The 22116-nt window shown below is 37.0% G+C and overlaps 1 protein-coding gene across 1 annotated transcript in view; it reads right to left on the bottom strand.

Moving 5' to 3' along the window:
* The window catches only part of DTHD1 (death domain containing 1), a 57931-nt gene that overhangs the window by 31920 nt on the left and 3895 nt on the right, over nt 1-22116 (bottom strand). Inside the window, exons 3-5 of the mRNA XM_036244708.1 lie at nt 17814-18144; nt 14935-15114; nt 13055-13299 (exon numbers count right to left, since the gene is read on the bottom strand). Coding sequence (XP_036100601.1) covers nt 13055-13299; nt 14935-15114; nt 17814-18144 — 756 coding nt within the window. The remainder of the gene's footprint in view (nt 1-13054; nt 13300-14934; nt 15115-17813; nt 18145-22116) is intronic.

Raw genomic sequence — 22116 nt, 5'->3', positions numbered from 1 at the left:
GAGTGCCATGTGAACCTGCACTGACACGTCACAACCGCCCAGAGTGCAGAGTTTGCGTTAGGGTTCATCTTGGTGTTGGACATTCTGTGGTTTGGACAAATGTATAATGATAAATCCATCATTATGTATCATACAGACTATTTTCACCATCTAGAAATCCACTAAGCTCTGCCTAGTCACCCTTCTCCCACCCCAACCTCTGGCAATTACTGATCTCTTTACACTCTCCATGGTTTTGCCTTTTCCAAAGTGTCATATAGTAGGTACCATAGGGTATGAAGCATTTTCAGATTGGGTTCTTTTACTAAGCAATATGCATTTAAGATTCCTCCATGTCTTTCTAAGGCTTGATAACTCATTAGATCTCAGCACTGAATAATATTTTATTGTACAGATACTATTTATCCATTCACTTACTGAGTGACACCTTAGTTGCTTGCACATTTTGGCAATTATGAATAAAGCTGCTCTAAGATCTGTGTGCATGTTACTGTGTGGACAGTTTTCGACTCCTTTGGGAAAATATCAAGGATTGCTATCGCTGGATTTTGTGGTAAGTGTTATGGTTTGTTTTGTTAAAAACCAACAAACTGTCTTCCAAAGTGGCTGTAATATTTCGCATTGTCTCAAGCCACAAGTGAGAATTCCCACTGCTCCACGCCCTCACCAGCATTTGATGTTGACAGTGTTCTGGATTTTGGCTATTCTAATAGGTGTGCAGTGGTACCTCATTGTTTTAATTTGCTTTTCACTGATGACGTGATGTAGAGTATCTTTCCATATGCTTATTTGCCAGCTGTTACCTTTTTTGATGATGTGTCCATTAAAGTCTTGGCCCAATTTTTAATCAGGTTTTTGTTTCCTTATTGATGAGTTTTAAGAGTTTTTTGTATAGTTTGGATAATACTCCTTTATCAAATGTATCATTTGCAAATACTTTCTCTCAGTCTGTGGTTCATTTTCTCATTCTGTTGACTGTCTTTCGTAGAGCAGATGATTTTAATTTCATGAAGTGTAGCATATCAATTATTTCTTTCATGAATTTTGCCTTGAGTGTTGTATCTAAAAAGTCATCACCATACAAAGATCATCTAGATTTTTATCTATATATTGTAGGAGTTTTATAGCTTTCCATTTTCCATTTATGCTTATAGTCCATTTTGAGTTAATTTTTGTGAAAGATCTGTGTCTAGATTTATTTTTGCATGAGAATGTCCACTTGTTCCAGCATCATTTGTTGAAAAGACTTTCATTGCTCCATTGTATTGTCTTTCCACCTTTGTCAAAGATCAAGTGATTACATTAATGTGGGTCTATTTCTGGACTCTATTCCGCTTCATTGATCTACTTATCTATTCTTTAGACAATACCACTCTGTCTTGATTACGTAGCTTTGCAGTAAGTCTTGTAGTCAGGTAGTGTTGGTCCTCCAGCTTTGTTCTTCTCCTTCAATATTATGCTGGCTACTCTGAGTGATAATTTCTTTTTTATTTGAAAAATAAAATTCTTCCTCACATGGTTTTCCTTTCAGTGTAAAATTTTTTATTTTTAGCATATTCATTTCTATAACTCATTTGCTTTTATTTTTTACTTCATTATTCACACTATTACAGATGTCCTCATCCCCTCCCCCAGTTTTGCACACCACCATCCAGCCACCCCCCGCCCCCCGCTTCCATCTGGCCATCATTACACTGTTATCTGTGTTTATGGGTTGTGCATATATGTACTTTGGCTAATCCCTTCACCTTCTTTCATCTAGTCCTCCCTCCCCTCTGACAGCTGTCAGTCTGTTCCACGTATCCATGCCTCTGTTTCTATTTTGTTTGTCAGTTTATTTTGCCCATTAGATTCTACATATAGGTGAAATCATATGGTATTTGTCTTTGCATATGGCTATGACTGGCTTATTTCACTTGGCATAATAATCTCTAGGTCCATCCATGCTATTGCAAATGGTAAGATTTCCTTCTTTTTTATGGCCATGTAATATTCCATTGTGTACATGTAGCACAGCTTTTTATCCACTCATCTGCTGATGGGCACTTGGGCTGTTTCTACATCTTGGCCTCACATGGTTTACCAAACCACAGGAAATGTTATGTTCTTTTAAGTACAATGGTATATAATAAATTAAAAATATTTCTATACTACCTTCAAGTTTACCTTCAAGTTTACCAGTATACTACCTTCAAGTTTAATAAATGTGAAAAGTCATATTTGCTCAGCTTGCATTTATTTCAGTGTTTTGCTGAAACCATTTCACTTTATTAAATGAGCTCAACCTGTGTGGACAATGTAGTACTGGCTGTTGGGAACAAAGGAAAATATGGCATGTGCAATTTAATTATTTATAAAATTACCATTTCTTAATGAAAATACATGCTGACTGTAGTGAATAACACCGTATTATATAATTGAAATTTGCTAAGAGAATGTAATTTAAATGTTCTCACCAAAAATAAAAATTAAAGATATAAATAACATGTGGTGATGTGTGTGATAACCAACTAGATGGGAGGGATCATTTCACAAAGTATACACATTTAAAATCACCATGATGTAGGCTTTATTTTATTTATTTTTTTATCCTTACCCGAGGACATTTTTCCATTTTTTTGTTCAGATAGAGTGGGAGGGAGAGAGAAGAAGAGAGAGAGAGAGAAACATCGACGTGAAAGGGACACATCGAGTGGCTGCCACCCGCTCAACCAACCAGGGTCGGGGACAAACTGCAACCGAGGTATATGCCCTTAGCGAGAACCGAACCCGGGTCTCTCTGGACCGCAGGCCGACGCTCTAACCGCTGAGCCAAACCGGCCAGGGCATGATGTAGGCTTTAAATGTCTTACAATTTATTTGTCAGTTATACCTCAATAAAGCTCAAATTAATTAATTAGTTAATTCTTTCTGTTTAGGCTGAATCTGTAATACATGATAAATTTCACATACAGGGTTTTCAATACAAAACCCTGGATTATAAATAACAAATCAAGCCCTGGCCGGTTTGGCTCAGCGGTTAGAGCGTCGGCCTGCGGTACAGAGAGACCCGGGTTCGGTTCCCGCTAAGGGCACGTACCTCGGTTGCAGTTTGTCCCCGGCCCTGGTTGGTCGTGCAGCCACTCGATGTGTCCCTTCACAATGATGTTTCTTTCTCTCTCTCTTCCTCTCTCTCCCTCCTGCTCTATCTGAACAAAAAATGGAAAAATGTCCTCAGGTGAGGATAAAAAAATAAATAAATAAATAAATAAATAACAAATCAAGAACAAGGAATCTATGGCCTCTCCCTTCCTTATGCTAAAGAACTAGATCCTGATAAACCTGTTTTTTAATGTATTTTGGGGCTTGCATAAACAAGAGGAATCTTAAAAGAATATCCCCAATTTCCCCCTCAAAAAATATATGAAGCCAGGATTGAAGACGAGGAAGCAACTGAACAGGAGTGACGGGATTACTAGGAGGACAAATTTCTTTCCAATAAGGTAGATGCAGGAGAAGAAAACTATGTGATAATCAAGTTAGCAGAACAAGGAACTGTGATCCTTGGGACTCCATCCATAAAAGGTGAACTTGAGAACTTAACCAAGATTCTCAAAGAGGCAAATACAGTGTCAAGCAAGTAGCACCTGGTTCTCAGCAGAGACAGAAACAAACACCATCTCAAGGAAAACAGCTCCATTCACGCCTGCAGACTTCTCAGCTAGACACGGTCAGAGACAAAGTCCTCAGACACATGCGGTAAATACCATGAACAGCAGAGGCGACAGCCGGCACCCTCAAAGACTGTGGATACCAGAATTAGTAGATACAGAACGAAAACAGCTCTATAGGAAAAGTTTAATACGACAAAGGTCAGCATCATAAAAATAAACCGGCATCAAGAGACTGTCAGGAATGACCGGGGAGATTTGCATAAGAGCTCAATAGAACCTGAATACATTAGATATATAATCACTGGAAACAGTAAGTCAAGGATGAATTAAAAGTAGATTTTAAAGTTATACAATGTTTGAGGCATTTGAACTGGAATGTGAAGGAATTACACTGAATACAGCACACAGAGACAGGAAGATGGAAGAGAAGAAGGAAATACGGAATTTAGAAAGAGATGGCCTAATACACACCTAACTGGAAACCCGGAAGTACAGAATAGATAAAATGATGAAAAGCAATATCTGATTAGAAAACACATAAGGATTTTTCAGAAAAGTAAAAAGACAGAAATTCATTCTTCAGGAAGCACAATGTAGTACATTCAGAAAAAGTTTTTAAAATTCACATCTAGATACATAATAGAAAAATGCAGGACTTCAAATATCAAGAAAATATCTTAAAAGCACCAGCAAGATAAAGCAGATCACCCATAGCATCATGAAAATTAAATTCACTGAAGTCTTTTTCTTATCGATTTTTTAAAAATCCATAAATAGTGGCATGATATCCCAAAAGAAATGAGCAAAAAATCCATGTAAATCTAGAATCTTATGTCTTAGCTGGTCTCCAAGGAGCTGAACACGCCTCTCGGTATTCATGCCATTGTGCAGCTCTCTCCCACAATGAACCAAACCTCTCAGACTCACTTGAACCAGTAGAAAGTACAAAACTGATGATCTGAGAATTCCAGGCTTAAGAATTAAGAAAGCCTAGCAGCATCAGCTTTTGTACTTTTGGAAGCCCTGATCCTCCATGTAAGTAGTCCAGCCATGCTTCTAGAAAGACCACGTGGCAGAGAGCGGCCATATGGAGAAGTCAGGTGGAAAGAAAAAGGCATTGGGACTACATGGAGAGAAAGAGAAACCCAACCTTTCCTGCATATCACCTGAACTCAGGCTTCCAGCTACCACTGCCAAGGCTCCGGACATGTGAATAAAGCCATCTTGGACCTCCCAGCCTCGGACACTATCTTCCTGAAATGTTTAACAAACCTCAAACAAGATCAATGAGAGAACCATTCAGCTTAGACCATCAAACAACCCACAGAATCCTGAGAAATAATAAAACGGTTGTTGTTTAGAGTAGTTTGATATGCAGAAGTAGATAACTGAAGCAACTAGCAAAATTCTAGTTTAAGAAAAGTATACACAAGCAAATGGAAAGACATCCCATGCTCATGGATTAGAAGAGTTAATATTACTAAAATGTCCATAATATACAAAGTGATCTATATTCAATACAATCCTTATAAAAATCCCAATGGCATTCTTTACAGAAAAAAAATTTTTTTTTTGAAAATTCATATAGAATCAAAAGGAACTTGAATAGCCAAAGTAATCTTGAGGGGAAAAAAAAAGCTGGAAGCATCATACTTCCTGATTTCAAAATATATTACAAAGCTATAGTAATCAAAACAGTATGATGGCATATAGATCAATGGGAACAGAATAGAGAGTCTAGAAATAAATTCACACATCTCTAATTGACTTATGTTTCACAAGGATGCAAAAAACACAATAGAGAAAGGCTACTCTGTTTGCTAAATGATTTTGGGAAAATTGGATATCCATATGCAGAAAATGAAACTGCACTCTATCTGAAACCATATACAAAAGTTAACTCAAAATGGATTAAAGACTTAAATGTGATGACTGGGAGGAAAAACAAAACTGTCATTGCCTGATGATGATGTAAGAGTTTACATAGAAAACTTGAAGGAATTCTCAAAAAAAATATTAGAAATGATGAGAGGGTTTATAAAGATGCTGGCTTCAATACCATTGTAGAAATTTCCCTATATTTGTTTATACGCATATCTCCAACAAATATAAAACAAAAATCTTGAATAGCCTGAACTATAAAGTACCTAGGAATAAGCCTAGCAAACCTTTGTGGTACATGTATGGCAACGTTTATAACACTTCATTGAAAGACACTAGAGAACTACATAAATAGAAGCATATATTATTGTAATAGATTAAAAGACTCAATATAGTAAAAGTTTTATTTTTCCCCAAATTGACCTATAAGTTAGAGGCAATTAATATTAAAATCCCAACAAAGTATTTTTTCTGTGGACCTTGACAAACTGATTCTATTTTACATAAATGGAAATATCTCCATAAAAATTTCTCCTAAAGAAGAATATGATATGATTTACCTACCAGGTATCAACTTACTATAAAGCTGTAATTATTAAAAGAGTATTCAATTGGCTCAAAATTAGATTAAAAGACTGACAAGTGGAATAGCTCAGACTAAGGAAATTTGTTATGAGACAGAGGAAGCTTTGCAGATTGTTGGGACTATTCTATAGCAATAAAAAAAATATATATCAAATTCCTACATCACAATTTATGTAAAAATCAATTTCAGATGAATTGAAGACATATAAAATTGAAACCTTTAGCCCAACCAGTGTGGCTCAGTGATTGAGCATCGACCCATGCACCAAGAGGTCATAGGTTCAATTCCCGATCGGGGCACATGCCCAGGTTGTGGGCCTGATCAACAGTGGGGGCATGCAGGAGGCGGCCAATCGATGTTCTCTTTCATCGATGTTTCCATCTCTCTCTCCCTTTCCCTTCCTCGTTCTCTAAAAATCAATAAAGAAAAAAAATTGTTTTTAAATTAAAACCTTTAAAATTATGTGATAACAAAGATGAACATTTTCATAATATCAGGAGATGGAAGATTTTAGCATCAAGGCAAAGAGTACTAATCATAAATATATATATATATGTATATATAATGAATTTGGCACACAAATATGAAAATATAGGCCACAAACTGACAAAGAATTAGCATTGAGAATATGATAAGAAATGTTCCAAATCAAGGTAAAACATTCAAAATGAGCAAAGAAATTAACCGATATTTCACATATAAGAAAACACAGATGTCTAACAAAAGAAATGCAAGGTGTCATTTTCATTGTAATCAGAAGAGTGCAGTTTAAAACCATTAGAGTTTCAAAATTATAAAATCTGACAATATGCAAGTCTGGAGAAAAAGAGGGGCAATAGTAGGGGTTGCGTTTAGTTTTGTCATTTTGTAACACTTGTAAAATCAGACATGTGCATACCCTATGACTCAAAAATTCATTTTCTAGGTATTTACTCTAAAGAAGGAATAGTTATAATAGCCCTACTCAGCAAAAAGAAAGAAAAAAAGGAAGGAAGGAAGGAAGGAAGGAAGGAAGGAAGGAAGGAAGGAAGGAAGGAAGGAAGGAAGGAAGGAAGACAAATGTTCATCAGTAGGAAAGTGGAAAATAAAATATATAGGTATTCAATAGAATATTATTATATAGATGTGAAAATGAGTATATACAACTATAAATGCAAAAGCAAGACCATAAGACTATAGACAGTAGGATACTACTTTTATTAGCATAGACAAAGCCAAACAAGACATTGTATAGAAAAGAATAAAAATATATGTGATAAAACTAAAATAAATATAAACAAAAGAATGATTTAAAATTTCCAAATAATGGTTAACTTTGGTATAGATGAGGAGCAATTATGTAGAGAGGCTGGGAATGGAATCAGGGACGGGCAAGTAAGGAGACCCAACTGTATGGATATTATCCAATTTCTTAGGTTATGTGGTAGCTTTACCAGTTTGTGACTAGACACATATTTTACATTCTTGTGTCTGATTCACATGTTACATTAAAAACCAATAGCATTGTGTAGAAATAACCATTTTTTTTTGAGCAACTCCATGTAACTCTAAACTTTCTTGTATAGGGTGGAATGCTTCAATCTAATAAATTTCTCTTTTTGTTACTGTCAAGAAAACTTTTCTGGTTAACAATTACATGACTTTCATTTTTTCTCCAGAAATCATTCAGATACGCAGGAATGGAATGCAATAGAGAACTTTCATTTTCATAGTCAGACTATGTTTTGGCCTCAATTGGCTTTTATCTTTTTATGTTATGAAACATGGATTGCTTCACTGGGTTTCTATTTCCCTAGAAAAACGTTCAACTGGCTTTCATTCTTTGAGTAAAGTATGTGAAATAAACAGTGACGTAGATTCTCATGATTGTTTTATGCTCCAATGGATGGACAAAATGCATCTAACATATCTAGCACTAATAATGATTACATAAATTTAGCCCTGTCAAAAGTATAGAGGAATTCATGATGCAATTTACATTTCAAAAAATTTACTCATTCATTTTTTTGATTTACTTAACATATTTTGAGTATGGACTATGTTATACATTTGCTGAGTGATGATAAATGTAATAAAAATTTCATGATACTACGATGTGATACAGGATGTGTGCAATGAATGCGGCTGGCCCAGAGGAGCAATTGATCCGTCTGGAGGAACTGAACATCTGGGGGTGGGGGGGAGTCCCCTAGACCTGGAAACAACTAAAAAAGAATCTCAAAAAGGTAGAATGCTCTTCTTTCCCTAGGGAACACAAGGAACTGATCCTACTGATATTCCCACCCGGTGGCCTCCCCACCCCACCAACCATGCACACACCAGGTATGTGGGGCCTGGCGCTTAACATACATTCAGGCACGTTAAATACAGCCTCCAACTGTTAGCTGGAACTAAGTCATAAAACTGGAATCCCAAAAGGGCAGCATTGTCCATGAATTGAGAAACAAGAAAAACAACCCAAATCTCTTTGAACATCTGTGCAAGAAAACAACAAAGAAGCACATAAAAGCTGCTCTGTGTGGGGGAGGGAAGGGAAGAAGAAAAATTGGTCTGATCAAAAATTATAACCCATACTTGGAAATTAATTTCTAAGGGTAAGGTAGAGTGGAATTAACATGATAGACAATGTACGATATTACACCATGCTAATAGATATGATAGTAATTATTATGTCAATAGGTGATAGAATAATCTAAATGAGATCATAAAAGGAGTATGTTTACAATGACTAAAGGAATAAAGGAAGATATAGCAAGCATAATGAAAAAAACAACAGAGGAGCTTGGAAAAGAAAGATTTTGAAAATTTAGCAATAGTCTTTTAGAAATGTGAATGATAATGATTGAAACAAGCAGTTTAAACAACTGATGGGAAAATTGATAAAATATATGATAAATCTAAGGGAATTACCCCAAATACAGCATATGAAATATTAAATATTAAGGTTAAGAAATTATGTTTAACCCTTTTATATGTATTTAGTTTATTTGATGATTTTATTCACATCAACTTTTCTATTTAATGTCACTGTGCCGTTTTCTTTCTGTTATCTCTTTGCCATCTGAGCTTTTCCTTTTTGCTTTTATATTATTTATATCCAATACCAGATTTTTAAAAATATCTTAAATTTTATTTAAGATAAGTCAGCTAATTAATTTTATCTATTTATTTATTTTGTTAAGAACATGTGAGTAGTACATTTTTGTGAGTCCTTATATATATAAAAAAGGAAAAACTCCTTTGTTGGGTGATAAGCCTTATTCCACAATATCTTCCCTTCAAAACTGTAAAGGTTTTAGTCCATTTTTTTCCCTTCGATATTTAGAATGAGGCTGAAGCTAAACTGATTTTATTCCTTCTTACATTAACTGTTTCTTCAGAATGGATGCTGATAAGATTATATCTTATTTGAACAGGCATTTCAGTTTTCCATGTTGTGTCTAAGTATAGTTTTATTAATAAATTTTGTCTAGTAATCATTCAGTACTTTCTAACTCAAGGTTTTAATCAACCTCAGAACACTAAGTTCAATGAAGCCTTTGATTCTTCCTTTATGGCTTTGTTGTCTTCTTTGTTGGTACCTATAATTATAAGGTTACATCTCTTCAAGTAATTTCTTATCACACTTTGTCCCACGTGATTTCTTATCACACTTTGTCCCTTTTCATCTCAGTTTGTCATCTTCGTATCTCATCCTGTTGTGCTTTCTTTATTATTTTATTTTTAAGTACAGTTTACATTCAATATCATTTTCTATTTCATCCTGTTGTCCTTTTATCTTTTCCTGGTCTATCCTGATGACTTGGAAATTTTGTTTCCTGGACACTACTAAATGTACAAAATGAAACTCTATGATATTCTTCAGGTAACTGTAATTCTCATTATTCAAATTTCTGTGAAAGTCAGGATGATGTTTTTTCTTCATTTTTGTTTTTTTGTTCTTCTTCTAAAATCTTGGTGTTGCTAGGTATTGTTTCTTTTCCCTTATGACACCAAGTAGGATTTTTTTTCTTATCTTTAAATGAATAGTTGTCTGTCCATTTTCAGTTCGTTAGTCATTTCAATCTCTTTCTCAGATTTGGCTGGCAGATCCATGTTCATAATTTTTAAACCTACTTTTGGTGTTCAGTCATTTTTCCTGAGTATAATTCCTCTGGACTCGGGCGTAACCTCCTCCTCCCTGTGCTAACTGGATGTCCTGTGCTTTGACTCGACTGAGTACACAAAATGTGCCGCCTCAGCTTGCATTTCTGTGAGGGCTCTGCTTGCCTCTTTCTGTATCCCTGCACTTGTGGGAATTTCAGTTTTGACAATGCCATGGGATGCCTCCAACTTCCCTCTGCATCCCGCTCTGTTGTTTCTGAGGGATGTGGAAATATAACAAAGGAGGGGCAAAGAAACACTGATCTAATCCCTTCTAAAAATTATTTGTGTATTATGGAGATACATTTATATTTTCAGTGCTATGTATAGACTATGGAATTAGATAACAGGGGATAGGCAAATTGTTACTTCTACCATCTTTCTGGCAAATAGAGCTGCTTTGTTTTATGATGTAAAGTACATATGAGTCACAAATTATCTTTATAAATCCTTTGCTATCCACCCTACAGACAGTAGACTCTAGCAACAGGTTACCAGTCAGTATCAATTTTTATGGTTAGGTTCTTATCTTTAAAAACGGTGTGTGTGTGTGTGTGTGTGTGTGTGTGTGTGTGTGTGTGTGTGTTTGAGGATATTTAAAAAATAATATCTTAATCTATTAGACTGATACATGTTTTAAGAGCTTCTGGATATTTCTGCTTTAAAATCTTACTTTACCATGACATACAGGCACATAGATTAACTAAGTTGCCACTTAGGATGCGTATTATACATCTTTCTGGCAAATGGAGCTCACACACACATTTATCCCAGGTAACAAAAGTATGTATAACTGGATCGTGTCTAATTTCTAGGTTCTCTCTCACTTATCTAATTAGGGAAAGTTTGGTTCTTCTCCCAGCAACAAACCAACACTCCATGATTGTCAGCTTCCTAAACTGCCAACATGGTGGGAAAGAGCAAATGATACACTTCCCAGTGCTTAGCCTTGCAGCTTCAAACTAAATAAATGATGGCTGCATTGAGTCATGATCAGAAATAGAGCTATGTGGCTGATGTGGCTCAATGGTTAAGCATCAACCCATTCACCAAGAGGTCACCAGTTTGATTTCCAGTCAGGGAACATGCCCAACTTATGGGCCAAATCCCCAGGATAGGGCATGTGGGAGGCAGCCAATCGATGTTCTTTCTCATCGATGTTTCTATCTCTCTTCCTCTCCCTTCCTCTTTCTAAAAATCAATTTAAAAAATTTTTTTTAGCCCTGGCCGGTTTGGCTCAGCGGTTAGAGCATCGGCCTGCGGTCCGAGAGACCCGGGTTCGGTTCCTGCTAAGGGCATGTACTTCGGTTGCAGTTTGTCCCCGGCCCTGGTTGGTCGTGCGGTGGCAGCCACTCGATGTGTCCCTTCACGTCGATGTTTCTCTCTCTCCCTCCCACTCTATCTGTACAAAAAATGGAAAAATGTCCTCGGGTGAGGATAAAAAAAAAAAAATTTTAAAGAAATAGAGCTATGTGAGTCTACACCCAAGTTTTTACTACTTGGTACATATAGGTAGTTGTAAAAGTTCTTTTTTTGTTGTAGTTAATCCTCACACGAGGATATTTTTTCATTGATTTTTAGATAGAGTGGAAGGGAAGAAAGGATGGGGAGAGGGAGAGAAAAAGAACATCGATTTGGGAGAGACACATCGATTGGTTGCCTCCCAAATGACCCTGGGGCTGGGTATCGAACCACAACCTAGGCACGTGCCCTTGACTGGGAATTGAACCCATGACCCTTTGGTCCAAGGGAATTGAACCCATGACCCTTTGGTCCAAGGGCTGACACTCTAACCACTGAGCAAAACCAGCTAGGGAAGTTGTACAAATTCTTAATCTTAATCAGTCTTCTCACTAATAAAATGAAGGTGAGGTAGTGAGGTGATTGGATGAGATAATAATGTACATAAGGAGCCTGGGGCATGGTAGTTTCTCAGTTAATAATAGTTATATCAGTTAAGTGTCTGAATTCATTTCTTCTTCTGGTTTTTCAAAGAAAAAAAGTTATTTTTAGAACCAGAGAATAGAAAGATTCCCTTCTGCCCTTTTCAATGGGAAAAGAAAGTAAGTTCGGTTTTTGGTTTTTTTTTTTGCATTTATTTTCAGATAGAGCAGGAGGGAGAGGGAGGAAGAGAGAGAGAGAAACATCAATGTGAGAAAGACACATCGAGTGGCTGCCACCCACACGACCCCAACTGGGGCCTGGGACAAACTGCAACCGAGATATGCGTCCTTAGTGGGAATCGAACCTGGGTCTCTCTGGTCCGCGGGCCAACGCTCTAACTGCTGAGCCAAACCGCCCAGGGCAAGAACATAAGTATTAAATAAAAGAACAGTAATTTAGATCAGGATTAGTATTAGTGTACCCTAGTTATTGGTAGTATTTATTTCCAATTACATTTCTAGCTGGTAATTCAATATACATTTGTCTTACTGGCAGGAATTTTATTTAATTAGGAGAGGAAGAAATGCACCTATATAGTAAATATAGACTCAAATTTAAGGTTAATCTTTATCCTACATTAACAAAGCACTCTTAAAAAGAGAAATTAAAATCACCATACCACATCTTTGTACTTAACCATATCAAATTCTTTGAAAGCCAGGATTAATTTTACCTGTTTTGTATCATATACCATAGTTTTGGGTCCATGAAAACTAAAATCATTACCCTTTGTGGATCCACATTTTATTTCTATATTAAAAATACAAAACATTTGATTATATTTTCCAATCATTTAAGTTTCTTTGTTGACCATCAAGTCAGTGAGAGATATTAGGATTTAACTCACCAGTTGAGGTGTAAAGGTATGATCCTTTTCGTTGTCGTGCTAACTGTTCTTCTATGATCGATCTCAGACCCCAAATTCTTTTTCTCAGGGTGTGAGGAACAAGGAAGGAATACAGTGACCGGCCTCTGGAAAGGATGGGTTGATGGGTGCCGAACATGAAGCAGAGGGCTGGTGGCGAGCACTGCGTAGGAAGTATCTTGCTGAGTTTTTAAATATGCCACCAGAGATGGGTCGACCGGTTGGATCTAAACAAACAACAACAACTATGTATATGTGTGTATTCCAATATTTTAATACCAAAGATGTAAAGCATCAGCACATTTCTAAACCAATCTTCTGATAATTTGAAGGAACATAGTTTTAATACAGTTTTCTATACATTGTTGGCTGAATCAACACTAGATTCATTTATAAAAGAGCACAGCAGTTAGTCTCTTTTTACAAAGTTTTCCTGAGATGTAGGTTCCCTGTTCTTTGTTATAAATAACTGGGAAACACTCTGAGAAGCCCCTGGGAGAGGGCTGAGGCCAGAAATACAGGGAATAAGGAGGAAACATATCTTCTAAAGTGCACATTGATACATCATTGTTCACCTTGCAAATAGTGTTTGTATATATTGAATTCTTAAAAATGCCTTCCCAAGAAGGACTGCTTTATAATTAAATGTAGCCAGATTTTCAAAATTATAAATATTTTAATTGATTAGCCTCGTTTTGTTGTAGGCAACAAAATGACCTAGAAAACAAAATAGATGTTTTTCATAATTTCTAATCAAAACTATTGTAAGATTAAGGAATCCTTAGAAACTAGAAAAACAACATTATATTTACTTAAGTGTTTTGTCTCACATAAGAATGGCTAATAATAAAAATAGCTAACATACTTCCAAAATTTCAAAGTTTATGAAAAATATTTATAAAAATTAATTATTCATGTTATTTTTTTTCTAAATTTCCTTCTTCGCTTACCTTTTATGGTAACAACTGGGAGAAGCAGAATCCCCGGGAAGAGAGCTGAGGCCAGAAGTACAGAAAATAAGGAGGAAACATATCTTCTAAAGTGCACGTTGATACATCATTGTTCACCTTGCAAATAGTGTTTGTATATATTGAATTCTTAAAAATGCCTTCCCAAGAAGGACTGTTTTATAATTAAATATAGCCCTGGCTGGTTTTGCTCAGTGGTTAGACCGTCGGCCTGCAGTCCAGAGAGACCCGGGTTCGGTTCCGCTAAGGGCATGTACCACGGTTGCAGTTTGTCCCCGACCCTGGTTGGGTTGTGTGGATGGCAGCCACTCGATGTGTCCCTTTCACGTCGATGTCTCTCTCTCTCTCTCTTCCTCTCTCTCCCTCCCATTTTATTTGAATAAAAAATGGAAAAACGTCCTCGAGTGAGGATAAAAACAATTTATAATTAAATATAGACAGATTTTCAAAATTATAAATATTTTAATTGATTAGCCTCATTTTTGCCTCTTAGGAGGAAATCTTGAATCATATGAATGCCCTGACATCAGTTCTATCATATCGTTAATAAATGTCATAAGCAAGCCCAGCTGGTGTGGTTCAGTGGTTGAGAGTCAACCCATGCACCAAGAGGCTGCTGGTTCGATTCCTGGTCAGGACGCATGCCCAGGTTGTGGGCCAAATCCCCAGTGGGTGTATGCTGGAGGTGGACAATCAATATTCTCTCTTGTGAGATTACATATGCTCCCAATCACCGCTTTATTACTAATAACACTACATGTTAGGTGATTAAAAGTATCAGAGAAGAATTCATTTACAATTTCATTAAATATTTCCATCTTCTTCATCTTTTAGGACCATGTCTGATGACCCACAAAGTCTATAAGAAGGAAATCACTAGTTGTTCACATTTACCTTTAATTGTACAAGTACTGGTGAGCTGAACACTCCTGGAGGGTAATGCAAGGACATCCGGGAATCCATGCTTGGCTTGACAGTGAGGCCTTTCTTTGTCACTGTGAAGGACTCTTTCTTTAAACAGGACACAACAGAGAAGATTCCCAACTTGTAAACGTTCACTTCGGCACAGGTGCCCTGTATAGATCGAAGGGCATTAAGACAAGGACATTAACACAGACTGTCCTGGGAGCACACACTGTACCCACTTTGGCTGTGACTGAACACTCTATGCTGCCCCTGTAATTGCCCACAGTGGAGCACAGATAACCTGGAGTCTCTCAGTTTTGAGCCCCATGATAGAAAAGAAAGAAATCAATTCATCTTTTATTTTATTTTATATATTTTTTATCCTCACCGGAGGACACTTTTCCAACTTTTGTTCAGATAGAGTGAGAGGGAGAGAGAGGAACGGAGAGAGAGAGAGAAACATCGATGTGAAAGGAACACATCGAGTGGCTGCCACCCGCACGACCAACCAGGGCCGGGGACAAACTGCAACCGAGGTACATGCCCTTAGCGGGAACCGAACCCAGGTCTCTCAGGACCACAGGCCGACGCTCTAACCGCTGAGCCAAACCGTCCAGGGCCAATTCATCTTTTAATTTAAAATAAATTCCAAAGAGAAAATGCATATGTATAATGGGCAATCACATTCAGGATTTCTAACAAATACTAATTACTTCTGGAATCCTATCCTCCTTAGGTTAAGCCAGAATGAACTTCAAATATTGGCCTTTACCCAGAAGATTCAACACTGCTTTAGGAGTTCCAAGGACTGAAATTTCACCGGGCAATTTACGTACACATTATAGCACCTGTACTGTCAGCAAATTCTTCCTGCTGACAATTCGCAATCTCTTAGTCAAGTCCTTTTCTCTATTTCTGTCCTCCCTGCAATGGAAGCAGTTGGCTACAGAGACATTCGTGTTTCTTTTTCATAGAGCCACATTTAAATTTGTAATGCATATACGCAGGCACATATTTAAGCTTTTTTATATCACACAAAAGGAACTGTACATAGATGAAAACAGAATTACCTATTCATATAATCTCTGAAGCTTAAAATGAGAAGGAAGATTTAGAAGTAATTTGATCTATTCATGCTTTTCTGAACACCAGCCGGCTCCGCCCTGGCATGAGTGGATAATTGTGCCGGCATACACACAAACATTTCAGGGACAGTCACAATGCAAAATAATCTACCATTTGAAAACTGACTAAGGAAAAGATTTCGCAATATCACTGCATGAATCCGTCTCTGGGAAAATTCAGGGCATGATGAATGTTCCCAACTGGCTGGAGGGAAAATGGTGAGAGGTAAGAAAGGAAGGTGTTCTGGGAACCAGGGGTGGTTGGCTTGCACTTCAAGCACATTTGGCAGATGCTGGGGAACAGGAAGGGTTGTTAACCAGGGGAGTGTCATGAACAGAGCGCTGATGGAGGTTCATCCGCCTCCAGAATTGGAATTCTTAAACATCGTATAAACCACATAAACGTTTGGGAAGAAAAGAGAGTTTAAATTGTCTTGAGCTAAAAATATGGATACCTACCATTAGACATTAGAATACTGTAAACAAAAACAAAAAAAAAGTCTATACTTTTATTTTTTCCAGTAGACAATGGTTCTCTCTCTCCTTTTTTTTTTTTTTTTGCTTCGATTATTCATTTGCTAAACATCTTGTGTAACCACTTTGTGAAAAGCATGTGTACCTGAGCACTTTTTGCTTTTACATCAAACAAAATGGCCAAGATTAAAAAGCCCCAATCAAGAGCTGTTCTACTGATAGGCTTCCTAGAAAAAATATAAAATATATCGGTGGCATGAGTTGTAGTAAATAATTAGAACAGGCTTAGCTTTCATGTTTAACTGTATAACCTTATTTGTAACTCAGAAAAGACCAAACCAGAAAAGGTAGACATGTGTTATAAAGAATTTCTTGTCTGCCTAGAACTTTTTTACACTTATTCCCTGCCCCTCTCTTCAAATAATGACAATTTACAGAAAGCTAAAACGACAAATATTGAAATTGTTTCAAAGTACATTCACTGGCCCACAGAAGTACCGCAAACCTTTGTTCCCATCAAATCCATGCTGTTTAATAATTGTGTGTATTCTTTCTTCAAAACATATGGATTTGTGACTATAGAGGTCCTCAGAGTTATACAGTGTACCATGGGAAAATGATCATTTTTGACTCCTAGCATGTGTGTTTAGGCTTTCTCTTATCGTAAGTGTACAATATTTTCTCATTTTGTCCTTATGGCCCTACCAGGTAGACACTATTTTTTGTTCATCATTCAGATGAAGAAACTGAGTTAGAGCAAGGTTACAGAATTTACTAAAGTTCACATAGCGAGAAAGTATAAGAACCACATTTGAACCCTTCACAACTCACATCCTAACAGCCACATCCACTGCTTCCATGTGTGGGCTAAACACGATACGGACTCAATAACTATCTCAGGGCAGACACACACAAAATGTTCCTTTTAACATTTTGTCCCAGCCCATGAATGATAAAAATAAAGATACCATCTCATCTGGGGAGTCTAACGTTCTCATGTGTTGCAGAGGTCCATCACAGTGAAAAGGTTGGTCTAAAGCTAGCCTAACCAAGTTCTCCATTCCTAAATTTGGCCAGTAATTTCTGTTCTTTGATCCTTGTGGATGGCAAAAAAAAAAAAAAAAAAGTGTGAATGTGCTCGCATAAATTTGTCAACCTTGTGATTTGCTACCAATGAGTGATTATATCTATACTGCAATCTGATTGTCTAAGCAATATTTAGAAGAGGAGTTAAACAGCAACTGTAGATGTACCCAGTGATTTACCAACCTTGGAACTTCCTCTCATTCTTTCCAGTGAACTCGGGGTTAGGTAACTCGATGGAAGGTTTATGTCAGACACTTTCACCATGATGTCTTTGTAATTTCCCCTGTAACGCGCAGTAAATGGAATTGCAATGCATATTGGGAATGGAATTCTCATTTCCATATCTGAGCACTGGACAGTGATGACATTGCTGACCAACTCCTCGTTATCACTCACTATTAAAGAACTCATGCTGTTAGTTATTCGGCATTCCAGATGTTGTAGAAGGTATGATGGTGCTGTGATGTAACAAGACACTTGGGGGCCTGCATCATCGCTCAGCACATCAAGATACCTGCAGGGGAATAAAGGGACATCGTTTTTGCAAATATCTGATTTATGTATTGTATGGGTAAATATATAAGAACCTAAGCTCTAGGGTCACACTGCCTTCATGGGAACCCAGTTCTCCCACTTAGCTGACGCTGTGACCCTGGGCAATATATTCACCCTCTCCGAGCCCCAGCTTCTTCAACTACAACATGGTAGTAAAATAATAAGCAAGTTCATAAGAAGGCTGTGAGAATTAAATAAACTACTACTTGTTAAATCATTAGACATCTGTGCCTAGCTCTGGCTGGTGTGGCTCATTTTGTTGGGCATTGTCTCATGCACCAGAAGGTTGACTGTTTGATTCCCGGTCAGGGCATATGCCTGGGCTGTGGGCTTGATCCCTGGTAGGGGTTTGCAGGCAGCAGCAATCAATGTTTCACTCTCATATTGATGTTTCTCTCTCCGTCCCCCTCTCCCTTCCTCTCTGTCTCTAAAAACCAATAAAAATATATAATTTTAAAATCTGTACCTAGATCATAGTATTATATGTTAGTTATTTTATTGTTGCTACTATTATTAAAGTGATTGGCCCTGGCCGGTTTCTCAGTGGTTAGAGCATCAGCCCGTGGACCAGAGAGTCCCGGGTTTGGTTCCTGCTAAGGGCATGTACCTTGGTTGTAGTTTGTCCCCGGCCCTGGTTGGGTCATTTGGGTGGCAACCACTCGATGTGTCTCTCTCACATTGATGTTTTTCTCTGTCTCCCTCCCATCTCTTCCTCCCTCTCTATCTGAAAATAAAATGCAAAAAAAAACAACACACAGCAAAAAGTAATTGACTCATTCCTCAGTTTTGTTTATGCCACAATATAAATCTGAAGATTGCTGAAGTTTCTTTTTTTGTTTTAAACCTTTTTTTTTATTATTGATTTTAGAGAGAGAGGAAGGGAGAGGGAGAGAGAGAAATACTGATGAGACAGAACATTGATTGGCTGCCTCCTGCATGCCCCCGCCCCCCCATGGGGACTAGGCCCATAACCTGGGCATGTGCCCTGACCGGGAATTGAACCAGTGACCTCTTGGTGCATGGGTCAACACTCAACTGCTGAGCCACACCAGCCGGGCTGAAGTTTCTTGATAAACCAAATACTACCACCTGAATAGTTTCTTAACTTGGGGAATAAATGTATATCTGGTATTGGAATTGTCTAAACACATTAGATCAAATGATGATGTTAATTTCATTTTTTAGAAAAACTGAGAAAGGTACAAAAGTCCTGTGCACTTATGACTAATCAAGGTAATTAGAAACAGAATATTTGCAATCCTCAAGGAATCAATCTAAAAGTATATTTTGACCAAAAGTTTATTTTGATTATTTATGTTACTCTTGCTTTTTTTTTTTTAATCCTTACCTGAGGGTATTTTTCTATTTATCTTCAGATAGTGTGGGAGGGAGGGAGAAAGAGGGAGAGAGAGAGAAACATGGATGTGAGAGAGACACATCAACTGGCTAACTCCCGCATGACCCTGACCGGGGCCAGGGATGAACTGCAACAGAGGTAAGTGCCCTTGACCGGAACTGAACCTGTGACTTTGGTCCAAGGGCTGATGCTCTACCACAGAGACAAACTGTCTAGGGCTACTTTGGCTTTTTATACCATCACTTTGGCCAAAGATTTTATCATCTTATAGATTTTAATTCAAATTTAAGATCAGTCACTTGCTGTTTGTTTAACCTTAAACATCAGTACTTATTATTAAAATAGCTAATATTTTAGCCCTATCAATGAGCCAGGTTCTAAGCTATACATTATTTCATTTAATTCTCAACAACTGGGGTCAGGCAGGTATATTATCACCATTTTACATATAGGGTAACTAATGTTTAAATTTTTTAACTTGCTGAAGATTACAAAGATGGGAAGTTGTAGAATCAATAATTGAATCCATCTATCTTTAATGCAAAAGCTCAAACTTTCTAATATAATATTATACATCCTCAAATCATTATAAAGCCCTGGGGTTTTGAGGGTTTTTTTTTGTGTGTGCATTACATACTGAAACTTATATCTAGTCCACAATAGTGTGAAGATTAAATGAGATAAAATATTTAAACTTCTAATAAAATAGGTTAGAATAAAATGAGTGCTCAATAAATGTTAGATCACTACATTAAAATTACCAGCTTGAGTTTCTCTTTTTCTTGCTACTTCTCATTTTATACCAGTGAAATGAATGAAATATAGACAATGTCAAAGAAATTAGAGGATCTATATAAAATACAGCATTAATAATCAGTTTTAGAATTATCAAGTCTTAGCTATTTTTCAATTATTAGTAACTTAAATATCATAATGCACTTTAACATAGAAGTCTAAAAAATATGTTGACTTTTCTGTTAGGGTTATTTATCTATATTTAAAATTCTGAACTCACAAAGTTAGAAGAAATAGAAAATTACACAGCCCACTGGTGTATATCAGAATTCTCTGATGATGGTGATTATGTTAATTCAGAAAATGAGAAACATTGTCTAGTAGAGGGTACAGTGACCCAGCCTTCAAGAATGACTTCAGGGATGAATAATTTGACTTCTGAAGAATGAATTCAAGAATAACTCTTCTATGCCCTGGAAATCATCTCAATATATTCTTAATTTACCATAACCCTAATCAAATACATCCAGCAACTAAAATAATCACACGGATTTGTTCTTCTTTTGTTTCCCTTTGAGTCTGTACATACTAGGACAATTACAATAGAAGAGATACGCTTTTCTCAAAAAGCTATTCAGAGAGGAAGCAAAACAGATTCTGAGCTAGGTTTTGTTTATGGCACTCATCTTTATGTGACATGAAGGATGGCCTCCTAGCCTGAGAGATTGCAATGAGTAGTCATCTTCTTAAAGATGCAAGCCAAGCACAATTGGTTTGTAGGCCATAAAGAGGAAATCAGTAAGTAGGAAACACCTAAAGGAGGTGTGAGAGGGAGTGATTCAATAATGACTCATTAGTTGATACTTTGAGTCATTTCTGAATGTGAGGATCTGAAGTGTTAATGTTTTTCACAAGTGAAATGGGCAGCCACTTTTTGAGTACTTCAATAGCTGTTTTGCAGGGGCAATAATTCTTTCAAACCAAGGGGGTCTTTTATGCATTGAATGTACTTCTGGGACACCTATAGAAATTATTAGATTTCAGACCTGTAGGGTCCTCATGGCTAAACTAACTCAACCTCTTCATTTGTTTTTTTTTTCTTTTTAATCCTCACCTGAGGATTTTTTTTTTTTTTTTTTCATTTATCTTCAGGTAGAGTGGGAGGGAGGGAGAGAGAGAGAGAGAAACATCAATGTGAGAGAGACACATCGACTGGTTCAACCTCTTCATTTTTAAATGAGATTATTAAAGCCAAATTGAGCAAAATGACTTGCTTACGACCATAGACTCATTTGCAGTGTTGTCCTGAAATGGTACCGTGCGTCTGAAAGAGCATCTCACATGGTGGCAGCCAGGGAACAAGTCACGATTGGTCATGTTGGAGAAAGTGAGGTTTGTTGGGCGTGAAATAAATGAACACACTAACATTTAGCTGACCATGAGCTTCTGCAAAGTGGCATGGTGCTAGGACCTTGACATGATTTTCTCATTTGACTGTAACGAGTAATCCCAGGAAATATACACATCTACAGAAAGGAAAATGGGGCTCAGTAATGAAGCGAGTTGCCCAGGGTTACAGAACTAGTTTGTAATAAAACAGGAGATAAAATGTAAGTCTGTCTGACTCACAAAGCAATTGTTGTTGTTTGTTTTTTTTTGTTTTGTTTTTTACTATTCCCCAGGGCCTTCTAAGGGTTTTATTTTTGCTGGGGAAATATGGCTTATGAATATTTTATTTGAACAAATAGGGAAATTACCTACTTGTATTGGGAAGATAATTCATAAACTAGATTAGTCTTATACACTTTTTGAAGTCACAGTTTCTCTGAGACTTGAAAG

Source organism: Molossus molossus, unplaced genomic scaffold, assembly GCF_014108415.1.
Source record: "Molossus molossus isolate mMolMol1 unplaced genomic scaffold, mMolMol1.p scaffold_m16_p_1, whole genome shotgun sequence".
Lineage (NCBI taxonomy): Eukaryota > Metazoa > Chordata > Mammalia > Chiroptera > Molossidae > Molossus > Molossus molossus.
Note: the sequence above shows the minus strand (reverse complement) of the source record. Positions and strands in the feature narration are given on the sequence as shown.